This window comes from Pongo pygmaeus, chromosome 5 (genome assembly GCF_028885625.2).
Source record: "Pongo pygmaeus isolate AG05252 chromosome 5, NHGRI_mPonPyg2-v2.0_pri, whole genome shotgun sequence".
In the NCBI taxonomy this organism is placed as follows: domain Eukaryota; kingdom Metazoa; phylum Chordata; class Mammalia; order Primates; family Hominidae; genus Pongo; species Pongo pygmaeus.
The window spans coordinates 161187331-161212629 of record NC_072378.2 but is presented as its reverse complement, the minus strand read 5'-3'; the positions used below and the strand labels follow the sequence as shown (position 1 = coordinate 161212629).

The 25299-nt window shown below is 41.7% G+C and overlaps 1 protein-coding gene across 1 annotated transcript in view; it reads left to right on the top strand.

Annotated features, from left to right (window-relative positions):
- The window catches only part of LPA (lipoprotein(a)), a 243401-nt gene that overhangs the window by 112321 nt on the left and 105781 nt on the right, over positions 1-25299 (top strand). Inside the window, exons 38-47 of the mRNA XM_063666806.1 lie at positions 1004-1163; positions 5147-5328; positions 6601-6760; positions 10690-10871; positions 12132-12291; positions 16160-16341; positions 17578-17737; positions 20601-20758; positions 21990-22149; positions 25067-25248. Of these exons, the coding sequence (XP_063522876.1) occupies positions 1004-1163; positions 5147-5328; positions 6601-6760; positions 10690-10871; positions 12132-12291; positions 16160-16341; positions 17578-17737; positions 20601-20758; positions 21990-22149; positions 25067-25248 (1686 nt within the window). The remainder of the gene's footprint in view (positions 1-1003; positions 1164-5146; positions 5329-6600; positions 6761-10689; positions 10872-12131; positions 12292-16159; positions 16342-17577; positions 17738-20600; positions 20759-21989; positions 22150-25066; positions 25249-25299) is intronic.

Here is a 25299-nt window from a genome sequence, read left to right as displayed (position 1 = left end):
ATGGGCACAAACCTTCCTGGATGATCAGCTTCACAACTCACCTCATTGTAAAATGGGCTATCTCAGTGTCTTAGCCATAATTTTTATTGTAACATGCTGTCAGGTGTGTGACTCCTTCCAAGCCAGTAAGTTTTTTCAGGGATTTCTTCAAGTAGCCAACATTCAGTGCAATCTTCAGCTTTGCAGATTCTGAGAAATGTCGCTCTGGAGCCTGTCACCCTTGAGAAACCTAACAGGGCTGCGTTAATTCCATATGGCCCTGGTTCTGTGGAGCAGTACATGAGCTCCCAATGCTCTAAGGCTCTGTTTCCCTAGGGTTTGAAGGGAGTGATTTCTCAGTGTTCTTAAACCTCTTTCTGATGGCACTTGTACCCGTGAGGGGTCTGGAGGGAAAGAGTAGTAGGCTTCTACTTTATTGCAATTCAGGATGTGGAGCACGAGAGTATTCCCTGTCTCTTCCAAAGCAATAAGCTTTTGGCCTGCACACATCCCTGAGCAGCAAAGCGTCTTTGCCTTCAGTCAGATATATAGGACCGTTTTCTGCCCCATGGCCCGAAAGCCAAAGGCCTTGGCTTTCATGATCTATGATCTAGGGAATCATGCAAAATTTCCATGTCTGTCCCCACCTTTGCCCCCGACAGCCAGTTACCACCTGCAGCCGGCATTGCCAAATGCAGTGCCCCATGCGTGAACATTCAGTAGAGTTTCCTAGAAAGGTGCTACCTCATGATCGTACTTTGCAGTGAGAAGGAGTCTGTTCTGTTCTGTTTCTCTAAGGTGTCAGGTGAAATATTTCCTAGAACTTACTACAGTTCTAGAATGGTAGGAATCTGTTGCTTTGGTGTTTGTTTTTGGTTGGTTTTCTCCCATCCATCTGCCTACAGATAGGGAAAATAGTACGGTCGTATTTCTAATACACTCCTTTCTGGTTGTGTCATAAATGGCTTCACATGTTTCTCTATTCTCAGAGATACTCAGTTGGTTTGTTGTGTTTTCATTTCAGCACCAACTGAGCAAAGGCCTGGGGTGCAGGAGTGCTACCACGGTAATGGACAGAGTTATCGAGGCACATACTTCACCACTGTCACAGGAAGAACTTGCCAAGCTTGGTCATCTATGACACCACACTCGCATAGTCGGACCCCAGAATACTACCCAAATGCGTATGTCTTTGTTCTTTACCGTAAGAGAAGAAAGGGCCAACTGAAGTTTCTGTGACAAGAGATATGCTTCAAGCTGAGTTCTCCGAACTCAACTTGTGTCAGATGCAGATGGCGTAGCAAAATGTCTCAGGATGATTGCCTTGGAGCTAAGGGTCTGAGAGAAGAGAAATGTGAAGCTGCCTCTCCTTCCTCCTAGTTTTCTGGAGCAGAAGGGAAATGTGGAGGCGAGGGGATCACCTTATGAAGAAAGTCAGAATGATGAATGACTAAACACTTAGATTACCCTTACACAACACCAACTAAGCGTCAATGAAGATTTTCCAGTGGGAATTCCATTATTCTGACTTCCAATTCCTGAAGGGAAGGTTGTGTTTGCCTTTTCTGTCTGGGCTCATGAGGAAATTATGTGTGCTTATTTATGGACAGGTGAATTTATCTCTGTCTATTTCTATGTATATTCGAATAGTGAGAAAATCTCTCAGTCCTAAGTACCAATGGCCTGAAGGGATACAGGTTCCCAGCAAGAGAAGAGCCAAGGAAGGAAGGCAGATGAGAGTCAGCACAGAGAGGGATGCCGAAAAGTAAAAGCGATGGGTAGATGTACAGACGCCCTGGTCTGACTACCCCATGGCCAATCATTTGGCCATAAGCAACAACCAAAGACGTGGAAAAATCATTTCTACATGTGGGACAACAGATGGTAGAGGACCTAGAGAATTGAGAGAGGGCCAATGATGAGCTCAACTCCATAGATGCCTTGGCTTTCTTCCTGGATACACTTCCTGCACTGAATAGCAAGGAGATGGAGCCGAAACAGACTGTAGGATCTTGCTGAACAGGGGAGAGGGATTGGAGTTTGGGATGACTCTGATATTTTCTAGGTCTGCTACAAATAAGAACTGGTTTGTGGAGGAAAGGAGCTCCACAAATACGCATAGAAGTCTCCTCTAGTAGTTGGCCTCACATGACACTGCATGGGTACAGAAAATGGTTCCACAGAAAGTATGGCAAAGAACATTTACTGAGAAACAGCAACTACAAGAGAACAGCAAGCTCAATAAAGAAGATAGAGATCACATAGCACTCAGTGATATTGGAGCTCTTACCAGCTAGACGAGAGAGTCCTCATGGAACACATTGCCAATTCAGTGGAGACCCCAGAACAGCCATAATTTAAAAGTACAATTAGTATATTACTAGAATAAAGGCAGCTGCAGACAACCCCTTGCACAACTGAAAAGCAAGTGTCCAGGCATCAAATCGGTTTCCAATCAATGAACTGCCTGTGAGAGGAAATCTCAACTCTCTTTAGAAGTGAACAACAAAGTCAATTGGCTCAGCTATGCAGTATCCCCAGAGTGAGTCCTAAATTAAAAATTTGACTATGTGTAGAAAAGGATTTCGTGTGATCCATGACCAGGAAATAAATCAGGCAATACAAACGGGCTCAGAAATGACAGAAATCATTAGAATTGCATGAAAATTTGACATATCACTATGATGACTGATTTCAAATACTTAAAAAAATGAATATGCAACAAAGCAGGTATCATACCAAGAGAAATTAGCAGTATAGAATAGCCAAATCAAATTAAAGAACTAGTATTAAAAAAGTATGTCTTAAATGAAAAAATTACTGTATGGCCGCCTGATAAATTTAGACATTTCGGGAGAAAAAAATAACCAAAAACAATTTTACAGAACCTACAGAACTTGCTACACACACACATTCACATTCAAAACACACCCATACACACATACACACACAAAAACTCACAAGTTCTAACATGCACACACAGAAACACACACACACAAGCACACCCCTGAAGATATAGTGAAATATAAAATTAAGCGAACCTCACAGACATATAGGAAAATATGAAAAGATTTCCTGCGTGTGGGAAGCAAGTCACAGAAAAGAGCAAGGGAGTTTGGAAAGAAACAAATACTGGAATCAAGGATGGCTGATAACTTTTCAATTTTGAAGAATTTTTAAAAAAGCATAGATTCATGAAACTCACGGGATCAAATAGGGAATTTCGAAAAAAAAACTGTATGATGTAGTTTTGTACATCACAGTTCGAAGGTAACAACGCCAAGATATAATAAAAAGAAACATCTCATGAGAAACTGGAGGAAAAAGAGCTGTGTCTTCCTAGAAGTACAGTGATACAAATTGCTTATGCGTTCACCTCAGAAACACTGGAAGCCGGATGCTAGGGAATATTATTAAAATGATAATCAGGAACAAAAAGTGATCAACCAAGAATGCTGAATCCAGCAATAAAATGCCTTGAAGATCATCCATGCTGTATAAATGCATATTGTTCAGTGCCCCAAACAAAGAAGCCAGAAACTGTAAGAAATCGAAATCAGCAGGCTTATGTAACAAGAGAGGTGACCCGAAGGAATTATGTAGAAGAAAAAGAGAACAAAAAGGGGACTTTCTGCAGCCCACGTAATGAAGAATCCAGCAATTGGCAAATGTAGATGTAAATGCAAAACATTTTCTTGATAAAATTTCTATATCTTTTCAAATGAGAGTTGACTACTTGAAGCAAAATGGTAGCAAGATATTTAACTTTAGCATAGGTAGAGGTAACAACTTGAACATGTAGCATAAATCATGTAGAGAACAATTGGAAGTGTACCATTGTAAGTTTCTTACCTCATGCACGATGGTATGTAATATTAATAAAAGGTTACTGTGTGGGTTCAATGGGATATTGCAAATCCTAGAGCAATCACAAAGTTTTGAACTCTGGTATTTATGGTATAATAAAAATAGTCCATGCATTCAAAAGAGGGAAGCCAAGGAAGAACTAGAAGTCTTTCAAGAGCTCGGGCTCTTATCCATCCAGTTGCTCACTGAACCAGCTTTCTGGAATGGAGGGTCTGGGGTTAAGACTAGGCCACAAGTGTAGAGTCTCTACAGAGACAGTGTTGGAACCCCATGGCCCATAATACATTTCCCATTTTCTCAGGCAGCCACAGGTCATGAATGTGAGGATACTGAGAGGTTGGAGCAACATTCTGGAGAGGCATAAGGAAGAGGAAATGCTTCAAGATCCCCGCAGCCCAAACTCCTCACCTGCTTTGCCCCCAATGCATTGTTTTCTGCTCCTCTGTAGCTGTCCAACCTCTTCAGATATCTTAGTCTACCCTGCCATCTACCTTTATGCCATGGGTCTTACTATTCTTTCAACTCATCCCCCTTTCCCTCAGTGCAGAGTAGCTGCAGCCAGCAAAGGGTAGACTGAGAGCAGGAGAGAAAGTCCTGCTCAGGAACCCATTCTACAGATACTGCATCCTGCCTGGGAGCAAGTTTTCCAGGGCAGCTTTGAGAAGTCTTGTAGAAACAAACCTACTTGACCCACATGATATGGGAATCACAGACAGTAATACTATTTGCACAGCGCTTTTCCATGGGAAAGGTAGAGCCTTTTCACTACATTTTGAGTACATAGAGTGTGAAGGTTGACCTGGAAAGGTTATCCTCCTGGATCCCATGTTTTTTTCTGAAGAATTACATGTTAGTTGCAACTCGCACATTAGAATATGAAGTCCTACGGAGAGAGATATGGAAAATTAGATAGATACAGATACTTTTATATGTGAATAAACAATTCCACAATACAGACATCAAAATCCATACCAGTCATTCCAGAGAGATGGATTGGGCAGAAGGCAGAAGGAGAATACTCTGATCATTTTTTGCCCACGTGTATGTATCATCTCAGTGTTTCTAAGAAGGGTTTGCTACTTTAGATTTTTTTTATAATAATAATCTTTTAAGTATGAGAAATGTGCCAAGAGGATTGGTGATTGAGAGCCATTTGTGCTTGTGGCAATCATATGGTACTTTTAATGGGAATATTAGAAAGGCACCGGTAATGACCTTGTTGCAGCACCAAGGAGAGGGTGTGGGGAGCCCCTGCATATTGTCCCACCTCTTGTGACGTGTATCGTTTTGGAATTTCCAGTGGCTTGATCAGGAACTACTGCAGGAATCCAGATCCTGTGGCAGCCCCTTATTGTTATACGACGGATCCCAATGTCAGGTGGGAGTACTGCAACCTGACACGATGCTCAGACGCAGAAGGGACTGCCATCGCGCCTCTGACTGCTACCCCGCTTCCAAGCCTAGAGGCTCCTTCTGAACAAGGTAGACAGCCCATGTCCAGACATCTACATGCTTAGATGCTGGGATGAAAAGCCATGGAAATTCCCAGTGATGCAGCAGCCTTCAATGGTACACAGATGCTCGAGTGTTGACTGAGTTCTGTCATGTTGGAGGAAGCCTCCATCCACTCTCTGGGGGAGTCAGCAGATTGATTTCTGGTGCAACGTTGGGTGGGCTGTGTCTTTAGGATTGGCACAAACCCTCCAGCGTGATCGACTTCACAACTCACCTCATTTTAAAATGTACTATCTCAGTGTCTTAGCCAAAATTTTTATTGTAACATGCTGTCAGGCATGTGACTCTTTCCAAGCCAGTAAGCTTTTCCTGGGATTTCTTCAAGTAGACAGCATTCAGTGCAATCTTCAGCATTGCAGATTCCGAGAAATGTGGCTCTGGAGCCTGTCACTCTTGAGAAACAGGACTAACAGGGCTGCATTAATTCCATATCACCCTGGTTCTATGGAGCAGTACAGGAACTCCCAGTGGTCTATGTTTCAGGCCTTCCTTAGTCATAGGTGGGCTCTGCAGCCCTAGGTTTTTAAGTGAGAGACTGCCCCATGTTCTGGTGGCAGTTGTACCTGTGAGCGGTCTGGATAGAAAGAGTAGGCGACTTCTGTATTATTGCAATTCAGGATGTGGGTCATGAGAGGATTCCATCTCTCCTGCAAGGGAGTAAGCTGTTCGCCTCCACCCATCCCTGATAACTGAAGTGTCTTTGTCTGCAGTCCTAGACGCAGGACTGTTGTCTGTCCCATGGCCCAGAAGCTGAAGGCCTTGCCTTTTGTCATGAAACGTTCATTGTTTTCACGTCTGTCCATTTCTCTGCCCCTCACACCCAATCGCCACGTACGGCCTGTACCCCCAAATGCATCGTTCTTTGCTGTTTGCTGCCCCATGGTCCTCATGAACATTCAGTAGAAATTCCCATAAATGTGCTTGCACGTGAGCGCAGTTTCCTTTGAGAAGCCCTCTCATCTGTCCTTTTTTTCTAAGCTTTTATGTGAAATATTTCTAAGAACTTACTACAGTTCTAAAATGTTAGGAATTTGTTTCTTTGGTGTTTTTGTTTGTTGGTTGGTTGGTCAGTTTTCTCAAGTCCATCTGCCTACAAATAAAGAAACGAGAACGTTAATTGTCATATTCTCCTGAGGTCATAATTCTCAGAGACTTTTTTCTGGTTTGTGCCATAAGTGGCTTCACATGTTTGACTCTTCTTGGAAATACTCAGCTTGATTTCTTCTCTTTTCATTTCAGCACCAACTGAGCAAAGGTCTGGGGTGCAGGAGTGCTACCACGGTAATGGACAGAGTTATCGAGGCACATACTTCATTTCTGTCACAGGAAGAACCTGCCAAGCTTGGTCATCTATGACACCACACTCGCATAGTCGGACCCCAACGTACTACCCAAATGCGTATGTCTTTTTTCTTTAGCATAAGTGAAGGAAGGGTCAGTGGAAATTTCTGTTAGAAGAGTCATGCTTCAAGCTGAGTGTTCAGGACTCAAGTTGTCTCAGATGAACAGTGCATAGCAAAATGTCTCAGGAACATTGTCTTTGAGCAAAGGGTCTAAGAGAATACAAATGTTAATCTGGCTCTCCTTCCTCCTAGTTTAATGGAGCAGAAAGGTATCTGGAGGCAAGGATATCACATTAAGAGAAAAGTCAAGATGACAAATGATGAAACTCTTAGAGTACCCTTCCACAACACCCACTAAGGTTCAATGCAGCCTTTTCTCCTTGGAATTCTATTAAACTAACCTCCAATTCCTGAAGTGAAGCTTCTGTTGGGGTTTTCTGTTTTAGCTTACAAGGAAAGTACATATGTATATCTATGGAGAGGCAAATCTATCTCTTTCTATATCTACGTCTATTCCAATATGTAGAAACACAGTCGGTTCTGACCACCAGTGGTCTGAAGGGATACTGGTTGTTAGAGAATAAAAATGGCAGGAAGGCAGATGAGAGTCAGCAAAGAGAGAGATCCTATAAAGTAAAAGAGTGGATAGATGGACAGAAGCCCAGGTCTGACCAGCCCATGGCCAGTCTTTCGGCCATAAGTGACTACCAAAGACATGGAAAAATGGTTTCTACATGTTGGACAACAGACGGTAGTGGACCAAAAGAATAGTGACAGGGGGAACAATGAGATCAACTTCATAGATGCCTTGGCTTTCTTCCTGGAGGCCCTTCTTGCACTGAAGAGCAAGGGGATGGAGCCCAAATGGACTGTAGCCATCTTCCTGAATGCAGGAGAGAGATTGGAATTTGGGACTACTGTGGTAGCTAGGATTTTATAGGCCTGCTGAGAATGAGAATGGATTTGTGGATGAAAGGAGCTCCAGGGGCACGCATAGTAGTCTCCTCGAATCTTTGGCTAAACATGACATTGCATGTGAACAGAAAAAGTTTCCACAAGAAAGTAGAGAAAAGAATATATCCTGAGGAATAGCAACTGCAATTGAACAGTGAGCTCAATGAAGAGGACAGAGCTCTCATAGCATTCTGGGATATTGGAGTTCTGACCAGCTGGAGGAGAGACCTCACTGAACCTCTTGGGAATACAGTAGAGACTCCAGAAAAGTCATATTTTAGGAGTAGAATTAGTAAATTTCTAGAACAAAGGCAGCTCCAGACAAACCCTGGCAAAGCTGAAAAGCAAGTCTCCAAGCATTAAAATAGTTTCCAAGTCAATTAACTGCCTAGGAGAGGAAAACTCAACCCTCTTTAGAGGTAAACAACAAAGTCAAGTGGCTCAGCTATGTGGTGTTCACAGTGTGAGTTCTAAGTTTAAAACTTGACTACACATAGACAAGCTTTTAGTGTGAACCATGACCAGGTGAAAAATCAGTCAATACAAATAGACCTAGAAATGACAGAAATGATTAGAATGGCAAAAAATTTGACATATCAATATGATAACTGAGTTTTAGGATTTAAGAAAACAGAATATGGAATGAAGCAGATATCATATCAAGAGAGAGTAACAGTATAGAGAGCCAAATTAAATTAAAGAACTAGTATAAGAAGGTACGCCTTAAATGAAAAAATTGCTGGATGAATTCCCAATTGAGTGAGATGTTTCAGAAGTAAAAACTAACTGAAAAACAATTTTATACCACCTACAGAACCAGCTACACATACACAAATGACACACACACATGCACACACACTCACACATGCACAGGCTTAGAAACACGCACGCACACACACACATACACACACATCTCCACAAATACTAAAAAATGAAATCAACTGATCCTCACAGACCTGTGGGAAAATATAAAAAGATTTCCTGCATGTGGGTAGGAAGTCACAGAAGGAGAGGAAGGAGAGATTGCAACAGAAACAAATACTGGAAGCAAGGATAGCTAAAAACTTTTCAAATGAGAAGAATATTAAAAACCACAGATTCAAGAAGCTGAATGAATCAGACAGGGAATTTCCAAAAAAAAAAAAAAAAACTGTATGATGCACTTTTGTACATCACAGTTCAACAGTCAGAAGGCAAAGATATAATAACAAGAAACATCTCATGAGAAACTGGAGGAAAAAGAGCTGTGTCTTGCTAGAAGAACAGTGATACAAATTGCTAATGCATTCTCATCAGAAACACTGGAACCCAGTTAACAGGGGATATCATTAAAATGATAAACTAGAAAAAAAAGAGATCAACCAAGAATGCTACATCCAGCAATAAAATGCCTTGAAGATCATCCATGTTGGATAAATGCATATTGTGCACTGCCCCAAATAAATAAACCAAAAACTAATAATTTGGAATCAGCAGGCTTGTGTAACAGGAGATGTTGCCCGAAGAAAATTAGCTAGAAGAAGGATAGTTCAAGAGGGGGACTTTCTGCAGCCCACGTAATGCAAATGGCATTTGTAGATGCAAATGCAAAATATTTTCTTGATCAAATTTCTATACCTTTTTAAATGAGAGTTGACTACTTGAAGCAAAATGATAGCAATATATTTAACTTTAGCATATGTACAGGTAAAAATTTGAACATATAGCATAAATCATGTGGGGAATAATTGGAAGTGTACCATTGTAAGTTTCTTACCTTATCCACGATGGTATGTAATATTAATGAAAGGTTGAATTTGTGGGTCCAAAGGGATATTGTAAATCCTAAAGGAATCACAAAATTTTGAATTCTGAGGGATATTGTATAATAAGAATTTTCCATGTATCCAAAAGAGGGAAGCCAAGGAAGAAAAAGAAGTCTTTCAAGTACTAAAGCTCTGAGCACATCCCGTTGCTCATTGAACCAGCTTCCTGGAATGGAGGGTCTGGGCTTGAGACTAGGTCACATGTGTAGAGTCTCTAGAGAGACAGTGTTGGATCCCCATGGCCCATAATACATTTTCCATTTTCCCAGGCAGCCACAGGTCACGAATGGGAGGATTCTGAGAGGTTAGAGCAATGTTCTTAGGAGGCATAAGGAGGAGTGAATGCTCTGAGATTTCCCCAGCCTGAGATCCTCCATAGCTGCCCGACCTCTTCAGACCTCATAGTCTGCCCAGCTGTCTCCCTTTATGCTGTGAGTCCCACTGTTCTTTCAACTCATCCCCCATTCCCTCAGTCCCAGAATTGCTGTGGCCAGCAGAGGATGGACTGAGAGCAGGAGAGGAAGTCGTGACCAGGAACCCATCCTAGAGATACTGCATCCTGCCTGAAAGCTAGGTTTCCAGGGCAGCTTTGAGAAGTCTTGCAGAAAGAAACCCACTTGACCCACCTGATACGGTATCGACAGACAATAATATTTTTTGTGCAGTGGTTTTACATGCTAAAGGTAGAGCCTTTTGGCTACATTTTGAGTACATTGAGTGAGACTGCTGGCCTGGGAAGGATGTCATCCTGGATGCCATTTTTTCTCTGGAGAACTATATGTTAGTTCCAACATGCACATTACTATATGAAGTCCTACACAGAGAGATACGGAGAGCTAGACAGATAGAGATACTTTTGTACGTGCATAACCAATTCCACAATACACACATCAAAATCCATACCAGTTATTCCAGAGAGATGGATTGGGCAGAAGGCAGAAGGAGGATATTGTGATCCCTTTTTGGCCACATGTATATATAATCTCAGTGTTTCTAGGAAGTGTGTGCTGCATTAGATTTTTTTCTTTAAAAAAAGTGATAATCTATTAAGTATGAGAAATGTGCAGAGAGGATTAGAGATTGAGAGCCATTTGTCATTGTGGCATGTATGGTATCTCTTTTGGGAATATTTCAAAGGCACCAGTTATGACCTTGTTGTAGCAAATATATAGTGTTCCTGCATATTGACCCATTTTTTGTGATGTGTATTCTTTTGGAATTTCCAGTGGCTTGATCAAGAACTACTGCCGAAATCCAGATCCTGTGGCAGCCCCTTGGTGTTATACGACAGATCCCAGTGTCAGGTGGGAGTACTGCAACCTGACACGATGCTCAGATGCAGAATGGACTGCCTTCATGCCTCCGAATGTTATTCCAGTTCCAAGCCTAGACGCTTTTTTTGAACAAGGTAAGAAGTTGTGCCAGACATTTACATGCTTGGATGCTGGGATAAAAAGCCATGGAAACCCCCACTGATGCACAAGCCTTCAGTGCTACACTGCTTCTTGTGTGTTGGTTCTGGGTCTGCCATGTGGGAGGAAGCCTTAGCACACTCTGGGGGAGCCAGAGGTGTGATTTTTGGTGCAACCTGTGTGAGCTGTGTCTTTAGGATGGGCGGAAACCATTCTGGGTGCTCAACTTCACCACTCCCCTCATTGTAAAAGGGGCTATCTCATTGTCCTAGACAAAATTCTTATTGTAATATGCTGTCAGATGTGTGTGTCTTTCCAAGCCAGTAAACTTTCCCAGGGATTTCTTCAAGTAGACAGCATTCAGTGCAATCTTCAGCATTGCAGATTCTGAGAAATGTGGCTCTCGATTCTGTTATCCTTGAGCAACCTAACTGGGTTGCATTAATTCCATATCTCCCTGCATCTGTGGAGTAGTACATGAGCTCTCAATGCTCTATCTCTCAGGTCTTTTTCAGTCCGAGGCAGGTTGTGCAGTTCTTAGCTTTGAAAGGAGTGATTTTTTAGTGTGCTTTTGCCTCTTTCTGATGGAACTTGTATCTGCGGGGGGTCTGGAGAAAAAGAGTAGTAGACTTTTGCTTTATTGCAATGCATTATGCTGGGCACGAGAGGATTCCCTATCTTATTGTGGGTGATAAGCTTTTGGCCTCCACTCATCCCTGAGAAGTGAAGTGTTGTTGCCTGCAGTTTTAGCTGCAGGACTGTTGTCTGTCCCATCACCAGGAGTTTAATGCTTTTCTTTTTTGAGCAATCATCTAGGGACACATGCAAGGTTTTTATATGTCCTTGCCTCCTCCCCAAAAAAACATTTTAATGCTTGGAGACTTGCTTTTCAGCTTTGCCAAATGCATCACCCTTTCTTCTATGCTGTTCCATGTCATCATGAACACTCTGTAGAGATCCCTAGAAATGAGCTTCCATGTTAGTGGAGTTTCCAATGAGAAGCAATCTAATATTTCTTTTCCGCTAACTTTTACATGAAATATTTCTAAGAACTTACTACAGTTCTAGAATGGTAGGCATCTCTTACTTTCATGTTTCTTTGTTTGTGTGTTTTCTCATGTCCATTTGCCTATTAATAAAGAATAGAGAATGGTTGTAAATCTCAGTGACTCCTTTTTGGTTTATGTCGCAAATGGCTTCATGTATTTTTCTGTTCTAGGAAATACTAAGCTTGATGTCTTCTGTTTTAATTTCAGTACCGACTGAGGAAACCCCCGGGGTACAGGACTGCTACTACCATTATGGACAGAGTTACCGAGGCACATACTCCACCACTGTCACAGGAAGAACTTGCCAAGCTTGGTCATCTATGACACCACACCAGCATAGTCGGACCCCAGAAAACTACCCAAATGCGTACGTCTTTGTTCTTTACCATAAGCAAAGGAAGGGCCAATGGAAGTTTCTGTTAGAAGAGTCATGCTTCGAGGTGACTGCTCAGGACTCAACTTGGCTCAGATGCAGAGGAACATTGCCTGTGAGCAAAAGTTCTTAGAGAAGACTTTTTTTTTTTGAGACAGAGTCTTGCTCTGTTGCCCAGGCTGGCGTGCAGTGGCATGATCTCGGCTCACTGCAAGCTCTGCCTCCCAAGTTCACACCATTCTCCTGCTTCAGCCTCTCTAGCAGTTGGGACTACAGGCACCTGCCACCACACCCACCTAATTTTTTGTATTTTTAGTAGAGTCAGGGTTTCACTGTTCTAGCCAGGATGGTCTTGATCTCCTGACCTCGTGATCTGCTCACCTCAGCCTCCCAAAGTGCTAGGATTACAGGCGTGAGCCACTGCACCTGGCTGAGAAGACATTTTTTAAGCTGGCTCTCCTTCCTCCTAGTTTTATGGAAGCAGAAGGATATATGGAGGTGAGGAGATCTTATTAATAAAACAGTCAGGATGACAAATGACCAAAGAGTTAGAGTACCCTTCTACAACATTGGCTGAGGGTTAATACAACCTTTTCACCTTGGAATTCTATCATTCTAAGCTCTAGTCCCTGAAGTGAATGTTGTGTTGGCTTTTTGCATCTTGGGTCACAGGGAATTGATATGTGCACATCTATGGAGAGGCAAATCTTTTTCTATCTACTCTTTTTCAATGGGTACAAACTCACTTGGTCCTGAGCACCAGTGGTCTGAAAGGATACGGGCTGCCCAGAGGAGAAGAAAAAAGGCAGGAAAGCAGATGAGAGTCAGCAAAGGGGCGATGCTGAAAAGTAAAAGGGGCGGGTAGATGGACAGAAGCCATGATCTGACCACTCTGGCCAGTCTTTCGGCCATAAGTGACTACCAAAGACATGGCAAAATGGTTTCCACATGTTGAACAACAGATGCTAGAGGACCAAGAGTATTGCAAGAGGGAGAAAATGAGATCAACCCATCAATGCCTTGGCTTTCTTCAAGGAGACCCTTCCTGCACTGAAGAGCAAGGAGATGGAGCCCAAGCTGACTGTAGCCATGTTGCTGAATGGAGGAGAGTGATTGGACTTTGGGATTACTCAGGTAGTTAGGATTTTCTAGCCATGCTAAGAGTAAGAATGGATTTGTGGAGGAAAGGAGCTCCAGGCTTAGAAGTCTCCTCAAGTGTTAGTCTAAACATAAAGCAGCACTTGCATAGAAGATTTTCCACAAGAAAATATGGCAAAAAAACATCTATTGAGGAACAACAACTACAAGGGAACAGTGAGCTTAATAAAGGTGACAGAGCTCACATAGTGCTCTGGAATATTGGAGTTTTGACAAGCTAGAGAGAAGAGACCTCGTTGAAAATCTTGCACATTCAGTAGAGACCTCAGAAAAGTCAGACTTTATGAGTAGACTTTGTATATTCCTAGAATAAAGGCAGCTTCAGAAAAAACTTAGTAATGCTGAAAAGCAAATCTCCAAGAATTAAAATGGTGTCCTAGTCAATTAACTGCCTTCTAGAAGAAAACTCAACCCTCTTTACAGGTGAACAACAAAGTTAAGTTGCTGAGCTATGAAATATCCACAGTGTGAGTCCTAAATTTATAACTTTACTACACATAAAAAAGCATTTAGTGTGAACCATAACCAGGAAAATAATCAGTCAATAAAAATAGAACCAGGAATGATAGAAATGATTTAAATGGCATGAGAATTTGACATATTAGTATCATAACTGCATTGCTGGATTTAAGAAAACATAAACATGGAATGTAACAGATATCATATCAAGGGAAAGTAAAAGGATAAAAGAGTCAAATCAAATTAAATAACTATTAAAAGGTATATCTTAAATGAAAAATTCACTGGATGGTCTCCCAATCAGGTTAGTTGTTTCCAGGGAAAAAATTAACTGAAAAATAATTCAATAGAATCTACAGAAATAGCTGCACACATACACACACACAATGGTGCAAGTGCACACACACATACCCACACAGGTGTGAATCCTAGAGCCACACCAGCATTGAAACATAGAGAAGTAAAAAGTGTTCATTGAGGAATATGTAGCAATGCTCAATGTGTTTTACCCTAATAAGAGCTTTTGTGATATATGATTGAAAAACTGACACAACTGAAGAGAGAAATAGATAAGCCCACACTCTGAGTTAGAGATTTCCTTGATTCACTCACTATGGTTATAAATCTTTCCCAAACACAACAGGCTAGAACAAATATGCAAAAAATTAGACATAGTATCTTTGTTCTCAATAAAAACATCGACCTATTTAACATTATACCGAACTACCAAATCCACATTAAAGTGTGCATGGAGCATTCACTGAGGTGTACTCTACATGTGGCCTTCCAGCAAGTCTCCATAGATTTGAAAGAATTAAAGTCATACAGAGCGTGTCACTTTATTCTCCCAGAATAAAGTGACATACGAATAATGAGCAGTTTGCCATCTTCTCAAATATTTGGGAGTCATACAGTGCATTTCAAAATACTCTTTGGGGCAAAGAAGACATCACTAAGGAATTTAGAAAAGTTTTGAACTGAGTAAGAATATAACACAATCTATCCAAACTTAGGAGATACAGTGAATATCTTTAGGCTTTTACATAACTTTAGATGCTCTTAGGGAAAAACAGAAATATGTAATAATCAAGATTTCAAACTGCAATTGTCAAAGTGTAGTCTAGAGAAACCTGAGGACCTTTGAGTACCTTCAGAGACAGTCTGTGAGGTTAAAGGACTTTGCTATGTGAAAAGTAAGATGCTATTGGCACTTTTTACTTTCATTTTCCAACAAGAGAAGGGTGGAGTTTTCCACCAGTTATATAATGTGTAATGGCATCATGTCTCTGATGGCTAAGAAAATGGGCAATTGTTGACTTTGTGTGTTAAGAAATTCTCAGTGTTGGTTTCTTATACAATAAATATTCATCTTGTGTTTTGAAAAAGAAAAGCTCTTTGGAATCCCCTATGAACAAAGACTTTGACAGCTGTTGATCTAAGACCACAGCTTAAATATCTAGACAAGAAAAAAAAAAAAAAAGCAAATAAGAGCCAAGGAAAGCAGATGGAAGGAAGTAGTCCAAACCAGTGACATTCAGTGAAAAAGAAAAGATACCAACAAAGGAGTAAACTCTTGAAACAGAAAGTTGGTTCTTTGAAAAGATCCACATGATTGAACACAGTCTGGCTAAACAAATGACAGACCAATGAGGATGCACAACCATCACCATCTGGAGTAACGGGAGAGGTGCCATGGCTATAGCATCTTCCAGTTCTGAAAGCTGAAAAGAAGATTTTGAGAACAATTGTAGGTGAGTAAATTCAGGAATGTTAATCATGTGGACCAATTCCTGAGGAAGACAACAAATCAGCAAACCAGATGCTGAATAGATAGTGTAGTCCTGTAGAGAGACATACAGAGAGGCTGACAGAGAAATATTTGTATGTGCATAAAACAATCTACAAGACACACTTCAAAATCAATCTCAGTTAATCTGGAGGAATGTATTTCACAGAAGGTGGAAGGAGGGTATTCTGATACTCTCTTGTACACATTGATGTTTACTGTCAGTTTTCTTATGGAGCATAGATGACTTTGGATGTGTTACAATACGAATGATAATTTGTCTTTGAGATGTTTGCAGTTGTTTAGAAGTTGAGGACCATTTGTGCATATTATGGGACCTTTAGTGAAAATATTTCAAAGTCTCTTTCTTACACTTTTTTATAGCAAAACTTAGAGGGTGCTGGATGCCTCTGTATCTTCTCCCATCTCTGAGGACCTGTATTGTTTTGGTATTTGCAGTGGCCTGACCAGGAACTACTGCAGGAATCCAGATGCTGAGATTCGCCCTTGGTGTTACACCAGGGATCCCAGTGTCAGGTGGGAGTACTGCAACCTGACACAATGCCTGGTGACAGAATCAAGTGTCCTTGCAACTCTCACGGTGGTCCCAGATCCAAGCACAGAGGCTTCTTCTGAAGAAGGTAGGAAGTCTATGGCCAGACAACCACATCCTAGGACATTGGGATGAAAAGAGTTGCAAAATCTTAGTGATATAGAAGCCTTCCATGCTCACACAATTCCAAGTAGAATGTGGACTCAGGGTCAGCCACTGGGAAGGAACACTCAGCGCCTTCTCTGGGAGAACCAGAGCTGTGATGTTTGGCACCCTGTGAAAGGGTGGTACCTTTAGGAAGGGTGCAGACCCTCTAGGGCACTGGACTTACCCCTCCCCTGGTTATTCAAAGGATCATTTTAGTGTCCTAGCCAGACGGATATTCTAACATTTTGCCAAATTTGTGAAGATTTACCAAGCTCATGATAAGCCTTTCCTGGTATTTCTTCAAGTAGGCAGTGTTCATTGCATCTTCGGCTTTGCGGTTTTGGAGGAATGTGGTTTTTGAGTTTGTCATCCTTGAGAAACTTAATATAACTTTTCTTAGTTCCATATACTTCTGGATCCAGGTAGCAGTACATAGATAACAAATGCTCCATCATTCTGGCCTATCTCCATCTTAAGCCAGTCCTGCACAACTAGGCTTTGATGGGAGGGATCTCTCAGTGTTCTTGCCCCTCCTTCTCATGGAACATATATCTGTGTTGGTCTTTGAGAAGAACAGTAGTGGATATCTACTTTGTTGCAATGCAGAATCCTGGGCCAAAGATACCAGCCATCCCTCCAAGGGAATAAAATTTTGGCCAGTAGCCCTCTCTGAGAGACAATTTGTCTTTGCCTATGAGTCCTAGATGCAGGACCGCTTCCTGTCCCATTTTCAAGAAGCTGAAGGCTTTGGCTTTGGAGGATCAGTGGTCTAGGGAAATGTGTGATGGTTTCATGTTTGTCCCCACTGACAGTCAATCACCACCTACAACCTGCACAGCCTGATGCATAGCAGTCTGGTCTCCTGCCTTATTCTCAGGAACACCCAGAAGATGTCTATATTAAAGAGCATGCACATGAGTGCAATTTTGACTGATAGGCACTCTGATCTTTCCTTTGGTGCCCGTGATTTAAAGGAAATCTTTCTAAGAACTCATTAAAGTTCTAGAATGCTATGAATCTTTGGGTTTTATTATTGGTATGTCCATCTGCCTGCTAGTATAGAACAGAGCATGGTAGTCTTTTTCAGAGACAATGATCCTGTTTCAGTCACAGATTTCTTCTGATGCTTCTGTGTTCTAGAAATTACTCAGCTTGATTTCTCCTCTTTGAATTTCAGCACCAACAGAGCAAAGCCCCGGGATCGAGGATTGCTACCATGGTGATGGACAGAGTTATCGAGGCTCAGTCTCTACCACTGTCACAGGAAGGACATGTCAGTCTTGGTCCTCTATGACACCACACTGGCATCAGAGGACAACAGAATATTATCCAAATGGGTACGTCCTTGAGTTTTCTTCAAAGAGAGACAGCAGTCCCCTTAGATTTCTCTTGGAAGGGCCATGCTTCCAACTAACTTCTTATGACAAATTTATCTCAGATATGGAATGTTGGGTAGAATGTCTCAGGCTTCTTTCTTCAGGCACAGTGTCTGAAAGGAGAGAAATGTCAGGCCAGCTCTCTTTTCTCATAGTTGACAGAAGCAGGAGGATATTTGAAGGTGGTGAGTTCTCATGAATAGAAAGCTCAGAACACATGGCCACGTGCTTAGAAATAGCACCATTCCACAATGCCCACTAAAGACCAATGCAATAGTTCAACCAGGGATTTCTGTCATTCTAATCTCCAAGCCCTGCAGTGAAGGTTGTGTTAGCCATGTTCATCTTGGGCAACAAGTAAAGGATATCTATGTTGACATCCAGATCTTCCAATGACTTTCTCCTCTAACCTGTACAAACACACTGGGTTCTGAGAACAAGGTATCTGAAGAGCTATGTGTTGCCAGCACATAAGGAGCAAAAGTAGGAAGGCAGCTGAGAGTCAGGAAGTATAAAGATTCTGAAGAGTTACACATGCAGGAAGATGGACAGAAACCCAGTTCTGACAATGTCAGCGTTTCTGCCATGAAGGACTATCAAATACATGGGAAAAGTGTTTTCATAGGTTGGACAACAGACATGATAGGCCTGAGAGAATTCAGAAAGAGAATCAAAGGAGATCAACCCTATCATGTCCCTGGCATCCTTCCTGGAGACCGTTAAAGGGCAAGCAGATGGAGCCCAGCTGACCACAGCAGTCTTGCTTAACTGAGGAGAGAGACTGGAGTTTGTGATGCCTCAGACATCTGACGTATTCTAGGATGGCTAAGAATGAGAAGGGATTTGTGGAGGAAAGGAGCTCCAAGAATATGCACAGAAGTCTTCTCAAGGCTTTGACTAAATACAAAGCTGCATATGCACAAGGAGAGTTTTCACAAAGAAAGAACAATAAAGAAAAGCTACTGGGGAAAGAACAACTGCAAGGGAACAGTGAGCTCAATGGAGATGCTAGAGCTCACATAGCACTGGGGGATATTTGAGTTCTGACCACTCAGAGGAGAGACACCTCACTGAACATCTTGGGCATTCAGTAGAGGTCAAAGAAAGCCATAATTTGGGAGTAAGATCTTCGGATTCCTAGAAATAAGGTGACTCCAGAAACACTCCAGCAACCCTTCTTCCAAGCCAGTCTAAAAAGATCCAAATGATTTCCAAGTAAATTAACTGCCTTCCAGAAAAAAGTAAACTCAACCCTCCTTAGAGGTAAGGAATGAATACAAGTTTCTCAGTTATATGACATCCCCAGAGTGCAACTTCCATTTAAAAATTTACTAGACACAAAAGAAGTTTTCACTGTGATCCATAACTGGGAGAAAAATTACTCAAAACAAATAGGCCCAGAAATAATAGAAATTATGGCATTGGCAAGAACATTTAAAATGCACCTCTGAGAACTGTGTTTCAGGAAAGTGTCAGCAAAAGCTGACCATGAGAGAAATGAATGCATAATATCAGAAAAGAAAAGAATTGAAGAGCCAAATGGAAATTTAAAAACTGAGAAAAGGTATATCTGTAAATGAGGAATTCACTAGATGGCCTTATCATCACTTTAGATATTATGGTAGGAAAAGTGAATCAGAAAATAATTCAATTAAAGCCAGACAAACCACAAGACAGACAGATAGACACAAATACACATACACACAATGACTGAACCAATTAATCAACAGAGCCTCAAGGACATCTAGGAAAACATCCACACACTTAGTATATGTGTTAGGCAAGTCACAGAAGGAGAGGAAAAAGATATTGTGACAGAAGTTATACTTGAAGCCATGATGGCTGACAAATTTCCAAACATACAGAAAATGAGAAATTCACAGTCATGAAGCTCAATGACTCAGGCATAGAATTTTAAAGAGCAAAACTCTGATTTACCGGGGTACGTCATAGTTAAATTGTCTGATTTCAAAGCTAAGAAGAAAAAAAGGGGGTTCCTATGAACAAATATTTTGACAGTTGATCTAAGACCACAGCTTAAATATCTAGGCAAGGAAAAGCAAATAAGACACAAGGAAAGGGGATGGATGGAAATAGTCCAAACCAATGACATTCAGTGAACAAGAAAATAGACCAACAAAGGAGTAAATCCGTGAAACAGAAAGTTGGTTCTTTGAAAAGATCCATGTGATTGACCACAGTCTGGCTAAACAGATGACAGACCAAGGAGGGAGTACAACCATCACCATCAGAAGTAACAGGGGAGAGGAGCCATTGCTATACCATACTCCAGGTCTGAAAGCTGACAAGAAGATATCGAGAAAAACTGTGTGTGAATAAATTCATGAATGTAGACCATGTGGATCGATTCCTTAGGTAAACAACAAATCAGCAAACCAGACACTGAATAGATTGCGTACTCCTATAGAAAGACATACAGATAGCCAGACAGAGAAACATTTGTACATGCATAAAACAATCTACAAGACACACTTCAAAATCTCCCAGTTAATCCAAAGTAACATATTTGGCAGAAGGTGGAAGGAGGGTATTCTGATCCTTTCTTGTACACATTGATGTTTTCTCTTGGTTTTCTTATGCAGTATAGACGAGTTTGGATGTGTTACGATAAGAATAATAATCTGTCTTTGAAATGTTCACAGTTGTTTAGAAGTTGAGGACCATTTGTGTTTGTTACCGGACCTTTAGTGAAAATATTTCAAAGTCGCTTTTTACCACTTTGTTACAACAAAATGTAGAGGATGCCTGGTGCCCCTGTATCTTCTCCCATCTCTGGTGAACTGTATTGTTTTGTAATTTGCAGTGGCCTGACCAGGAACTACTGCAGGAATCCAGATGCTGAGATTCACCCTTGGTGTTATACCATGGATCCCAGTGTCAGATGGGAGTACTGCAACCTGACACAATGTCCGGTGACAGAATCAAGTGTCCTCGCGATGTCCACGGCTGTTTCTGAACAAGGTAAGAAGTCTCTGGCCAGACAACCACACCCTTGGACGTTGGGATAAAAAGAGTTGCAAAATATTAGTGATACAGAAGCCTTCCATGCTGCATGGGAATTCGAATGTGGACTCAGGGGCAGCCAATGGGAAGGAAGCCTCAGCACCTTCTCTGGGGGAACCAGGGCTGTGATTTTTGGCACCCCATGACAGGGTGGTGTCTTTAGGAAGCGTGCAGTCATTCTAGGGCACTGGACCTACCACTCCTCTGGTTATTCAACAGATTATTTCAGTGTCCTAGTGAAGATGGATATTCTAACATCCTGCCAAATTTGTGATGATTTACCAAGCTCATCATGAGCCTTTCCTGGTATTTCTTCAAGTAGACAGTATTCATTGCAAACTTCAGCTTTGCAGTTTCAGAGGAATGTGGTTTTTGAGTCTGTCATCCTTGAGAAACCTGATATGACTTTACTTAGTTCCATATCCTCCTGGGTCTAGGTAACAGTACATAGCCAGCAAATGCTCCATCTCCCTGTCTACCTTAATCTTAGGCAGGTGCTGCACACCTAGGCTTTGATGGAAGGGATTTCTTAGTGTTCTTGCCCCTCCTTCTCATGGAACACGTATCTGTGTTGCTCTTTGTGAAGAAGAGTAGTGGATGTCTACTCTGTTGCAATGCAGGATCCTGGGCCCAAGATTTCCCACCGTCCCTCCAAGGGAATAAAATTTTGGCCAGTACACCTCTCTGAGAGACAATGTGTCTTTGCCTGCAAGTCCTAGATGCAGGACCACTTCCTGCCCCATCTTCCAGAAGCTTAAGGCTTTGGCTTTGGAGGATCAGTGCTCTGGAGAAATGTGTGATGGTTTCATGTCTGCCCCCACTGACAATCACCACCTACAGCCTGCATGGCCTGATGCATGGCACTCTGGTCTCCTGCCTTGTTCTCAGGAACACCCAAAAGAGATCTTTGCCAAAGAACATGCATATAAGTGCAATTTTGACTGATAGGCACTCTGATCTGTCCTTTGGTGCCCAGGTTTTAAAGAAAATCTTTCTAAAAACTCATTGAAGTTCCAGAATGCTATGAATCTTTGAGTTTTGTTATTGGCATGTCCATCTGCCTACTAATATAGAACAGAGCATGGTCGTCATTTTCAGAGATGACTGTCCTGTTTCTGTCATGGATTTTTTTCTCATGCTTCTGTGTCCTGGAAATTACTCAGCTTGATTTCTCCTCTTTGAATTTCAGCACCAACAGAGCAAAGCCCCAGGGTCCAGGACTGCTACCATGGTGATGGACAGAGTTATCGAGGCTCATTCTCCACCACTGTCACAGGAAGGACATGTCAGTCTTGGTCCTCTATGACACCACACTGGCATCAGAGGACCACAGAATACTACCCAAATGGGTACGTCTTTGAGTTTTCTCCCAAGAGAAACAGCCATCCACTTAAATTTCTCCTGGAAGAGCCATGCTTCCAGCTAACTTCTTATTACCAAATTTCTCTCAGACCTAGCATGTTGGACAGAATGTCTCAGGCTTCTTGCTTTGGGCACAGGGTCTGAGAGGAAAGAAATGTCAGGCCAGCTCTCTTTTCTCATAGTTGACAGAAGTAGGAGGATACTTGGAGGTGGTGAGGTCTCATGAATAGAAAGCTCAGAAGAACATATGACCATGTGCTTAGAAATAGCACCATTCCACAATGCCCACTAAAGACCAGGGCAATAGTTCAACCAGGGAATTCTGTCATTCTAATCTCCAAGCCCTGGAGTGAAGGTTGTGTTTGCCATGTTTGTCTTGGGTAACAAGTGAAGGATATCTATATTGACTTCGAGATCTTCTGATCACTTTCTCCTCTAACCTGTATAAACACATTGGGTTCTGAGAACAAGGTGTCTGAAAAGCTATGTGTTGCCAGCACATGAGGAGCAAAAGTAGGAAGGCAGCTGAGAGTCAGGAAGTATAGAGATGCTGAAGAGTTACACATTCAGGAAGATGGACAGAAACCCAGGTCTGGCCATGCCAGCCTTTCTGCCATGAAGGACTATCAAATACATGAGAAAACAGTTTTCACATGTTGGGCAACAGATATGGTAGGCTTGAGAGAACTGAGAAAGGGAATCAAAGGAGATCAATCTCATCATTAGCCTGTCTTCCTTCCTGGACACTGTGTTGGATTGAAGGACAAGCAGATGGAACCCAGCTGACCACAGCAGTCTTGCTTAACTGAGGAGAGAGACTGGAGTCTGCGATGCCTCAGGCAGCTGATGTGTTCTAGGCTGGCTAAGAATGGGAAGGGATTTGTGGAGGAAAGGAGCTCCAGGAATACGCACAGAAGTCTCCTCAAGGCTTTGGCTAAATACAAAGTTGCGTATGCACAGGGAGAGTTTCCACAAAGAAAGAACAATAAAGAAAAGCTACTTGGGAAAGAACAACTGCAGGGGAACAGTGAGCTCAATGGAGATGCCAGAGCTCATAGCACTGGGGGATGTTTGAATTCTGACCACTCAGAGGAGAAACACCTCACTACATTTTGGGCATTCAGTAGAGACCAAAGAAAGCTGTATTTTGGGATTGGGATCATCTTATTCCTAGAATCAAGGTGACTCCAGAAAAACTCCAGCAACCCTTCTTCCAAGCCAGTCTAAAAGGATCCAAATGATCTCCAAGTAAATTAACTGTATTCCACAAGAAAAAAAACTCAACCCCCCTTACAGGCAAGGGACAAATACAAGTTGCTCAGTTATATGACATTCCTATTGCGTGACTTCTATTTAAAAATTTAATAGAGACACAAGAAGCTTTCACTGTGATACATAACTGGGAGAAAAAATCACTCAACACAAACAGGCCCAGAAATTATAGAATTGATGATATTGGTGAGAACATTTAAAATGCACCTCTGAGAACTGTGTTTCAGGAAAATGTCAGCAAAAACTGACCATGAGAGAAACAAAAGCAGAATAGCAAGAGAAAAGAAAAGAATCGGAGAGTCAAATGAAAATTAAAGAACTGAGAAAAGGTACATCTCTAATGAAGAACTCACTGGATGGCCTTATCATCACTTTAGACATTATGGTAGGAAAGGTGACCTAGAAAATAATTCAATAGGAGCTACACAAATCACAGGACAGACAGACCAACAGACAGACAGAAACACACACACACACACATACACACACACACACACACACACACACACAAAGACTGAACCTATTAATCAACAGAGCCTCAAGGGCATCTAGGAAAAATCCACACATTTAATATATGTGTTAGGCAAGTCACAGAAGGAGAAGAAAAAGATATCGTGACAGACATTATACTTGAAGCGATGATGGCTCACAACATGCCAAATATCCAGAAAACAAGAAACTCATAGTCAAGAAGCTAAATGACTCAGGTATAGAATTTTAAAGAGCGAAACTCTATAATTTACTGGGATACATCATAGTTAAATTGCCCCAATTCAAAGCTAAGAAGAAAAAAAGGGAGTTCCTATGAACAACAGCTTTGACAGCTGTTGATCTAAGACCACAGCTTAAATATCTAGGCAAGGAAAAGCAAATAAGACATAAGGAAAGTGGATGGAAGGAAATAGTCCAAACCAATGACATTCAGTGGACAAGAAAATAGACCAGCAAAGGAGTAATCCATGAAACAGAAAGTTAGGTTCTTTGAAAAGATCCATATGATTGGCCAAAGTCTGGCTAAACAGATGACAGACCAAGGAGGGAGCTTATCCATCACCATCATGAGTAACAGGAGAGAGGCACCATTGCTATAGCATCCTCCAGGTCTGAAAGCTGAGAAGTAGATATTGAGATCAACTGTATGTAAATAAATTCATGAATGTAGATCATGTGGATGGATTCCTTAGGTAAATAACAAATCAGCAAATCAAACACTGAATAGATCACACAGTTTTATAGAGAGACATACAGAGAGCCTGACAGATAAACATTTGTATGTGCATGAAACAATCTACAAGACACACTTCAAAATCCCTCTTGGTTAATCCAAAGGAACGTATTTGGCAGAAGGTAGAAGGAGGGTATTCTGATCCTTTCTGGTACACATTGATGTTTTCTCTCAGTTTTCTTATAAAGCATAGATTACTTTGAATGTGTTACAATAAGAATCATAATCTGTCTTTGAAATGTTGACAGTTGTTTAGAAGCTGAGGACCATTTGTGAGTGTTATGGGACTTTAGTGAGAATGTTTCAAATTTGCTTGTTAACACTTTGTTACAAGAAAACATAGAGGGTGCCAGGTGGTGTGTATCTTCTCCAATCTCTGGTGACCTGTATTGTTTTGGAATTTGCAGTGGCCTGACCAGGAACTACTGCAGGAATCCAGATGCTGAGATTCGCCCTTGGTGTTATACCATGGATCCCAGTGTCAGATGGGAGTACTGCAACCTGATGCAATGTCCAGTGACGGAATCAAGTGTCCTCACAACCCCTATGGTGGTCCCAGTTCCAAGCACAGAGGTTCCTTCTGAGGAAGGTAAGAAGCCTGCAGTCAGACAACCACACCCTCGGACATTGGGATAAAAAG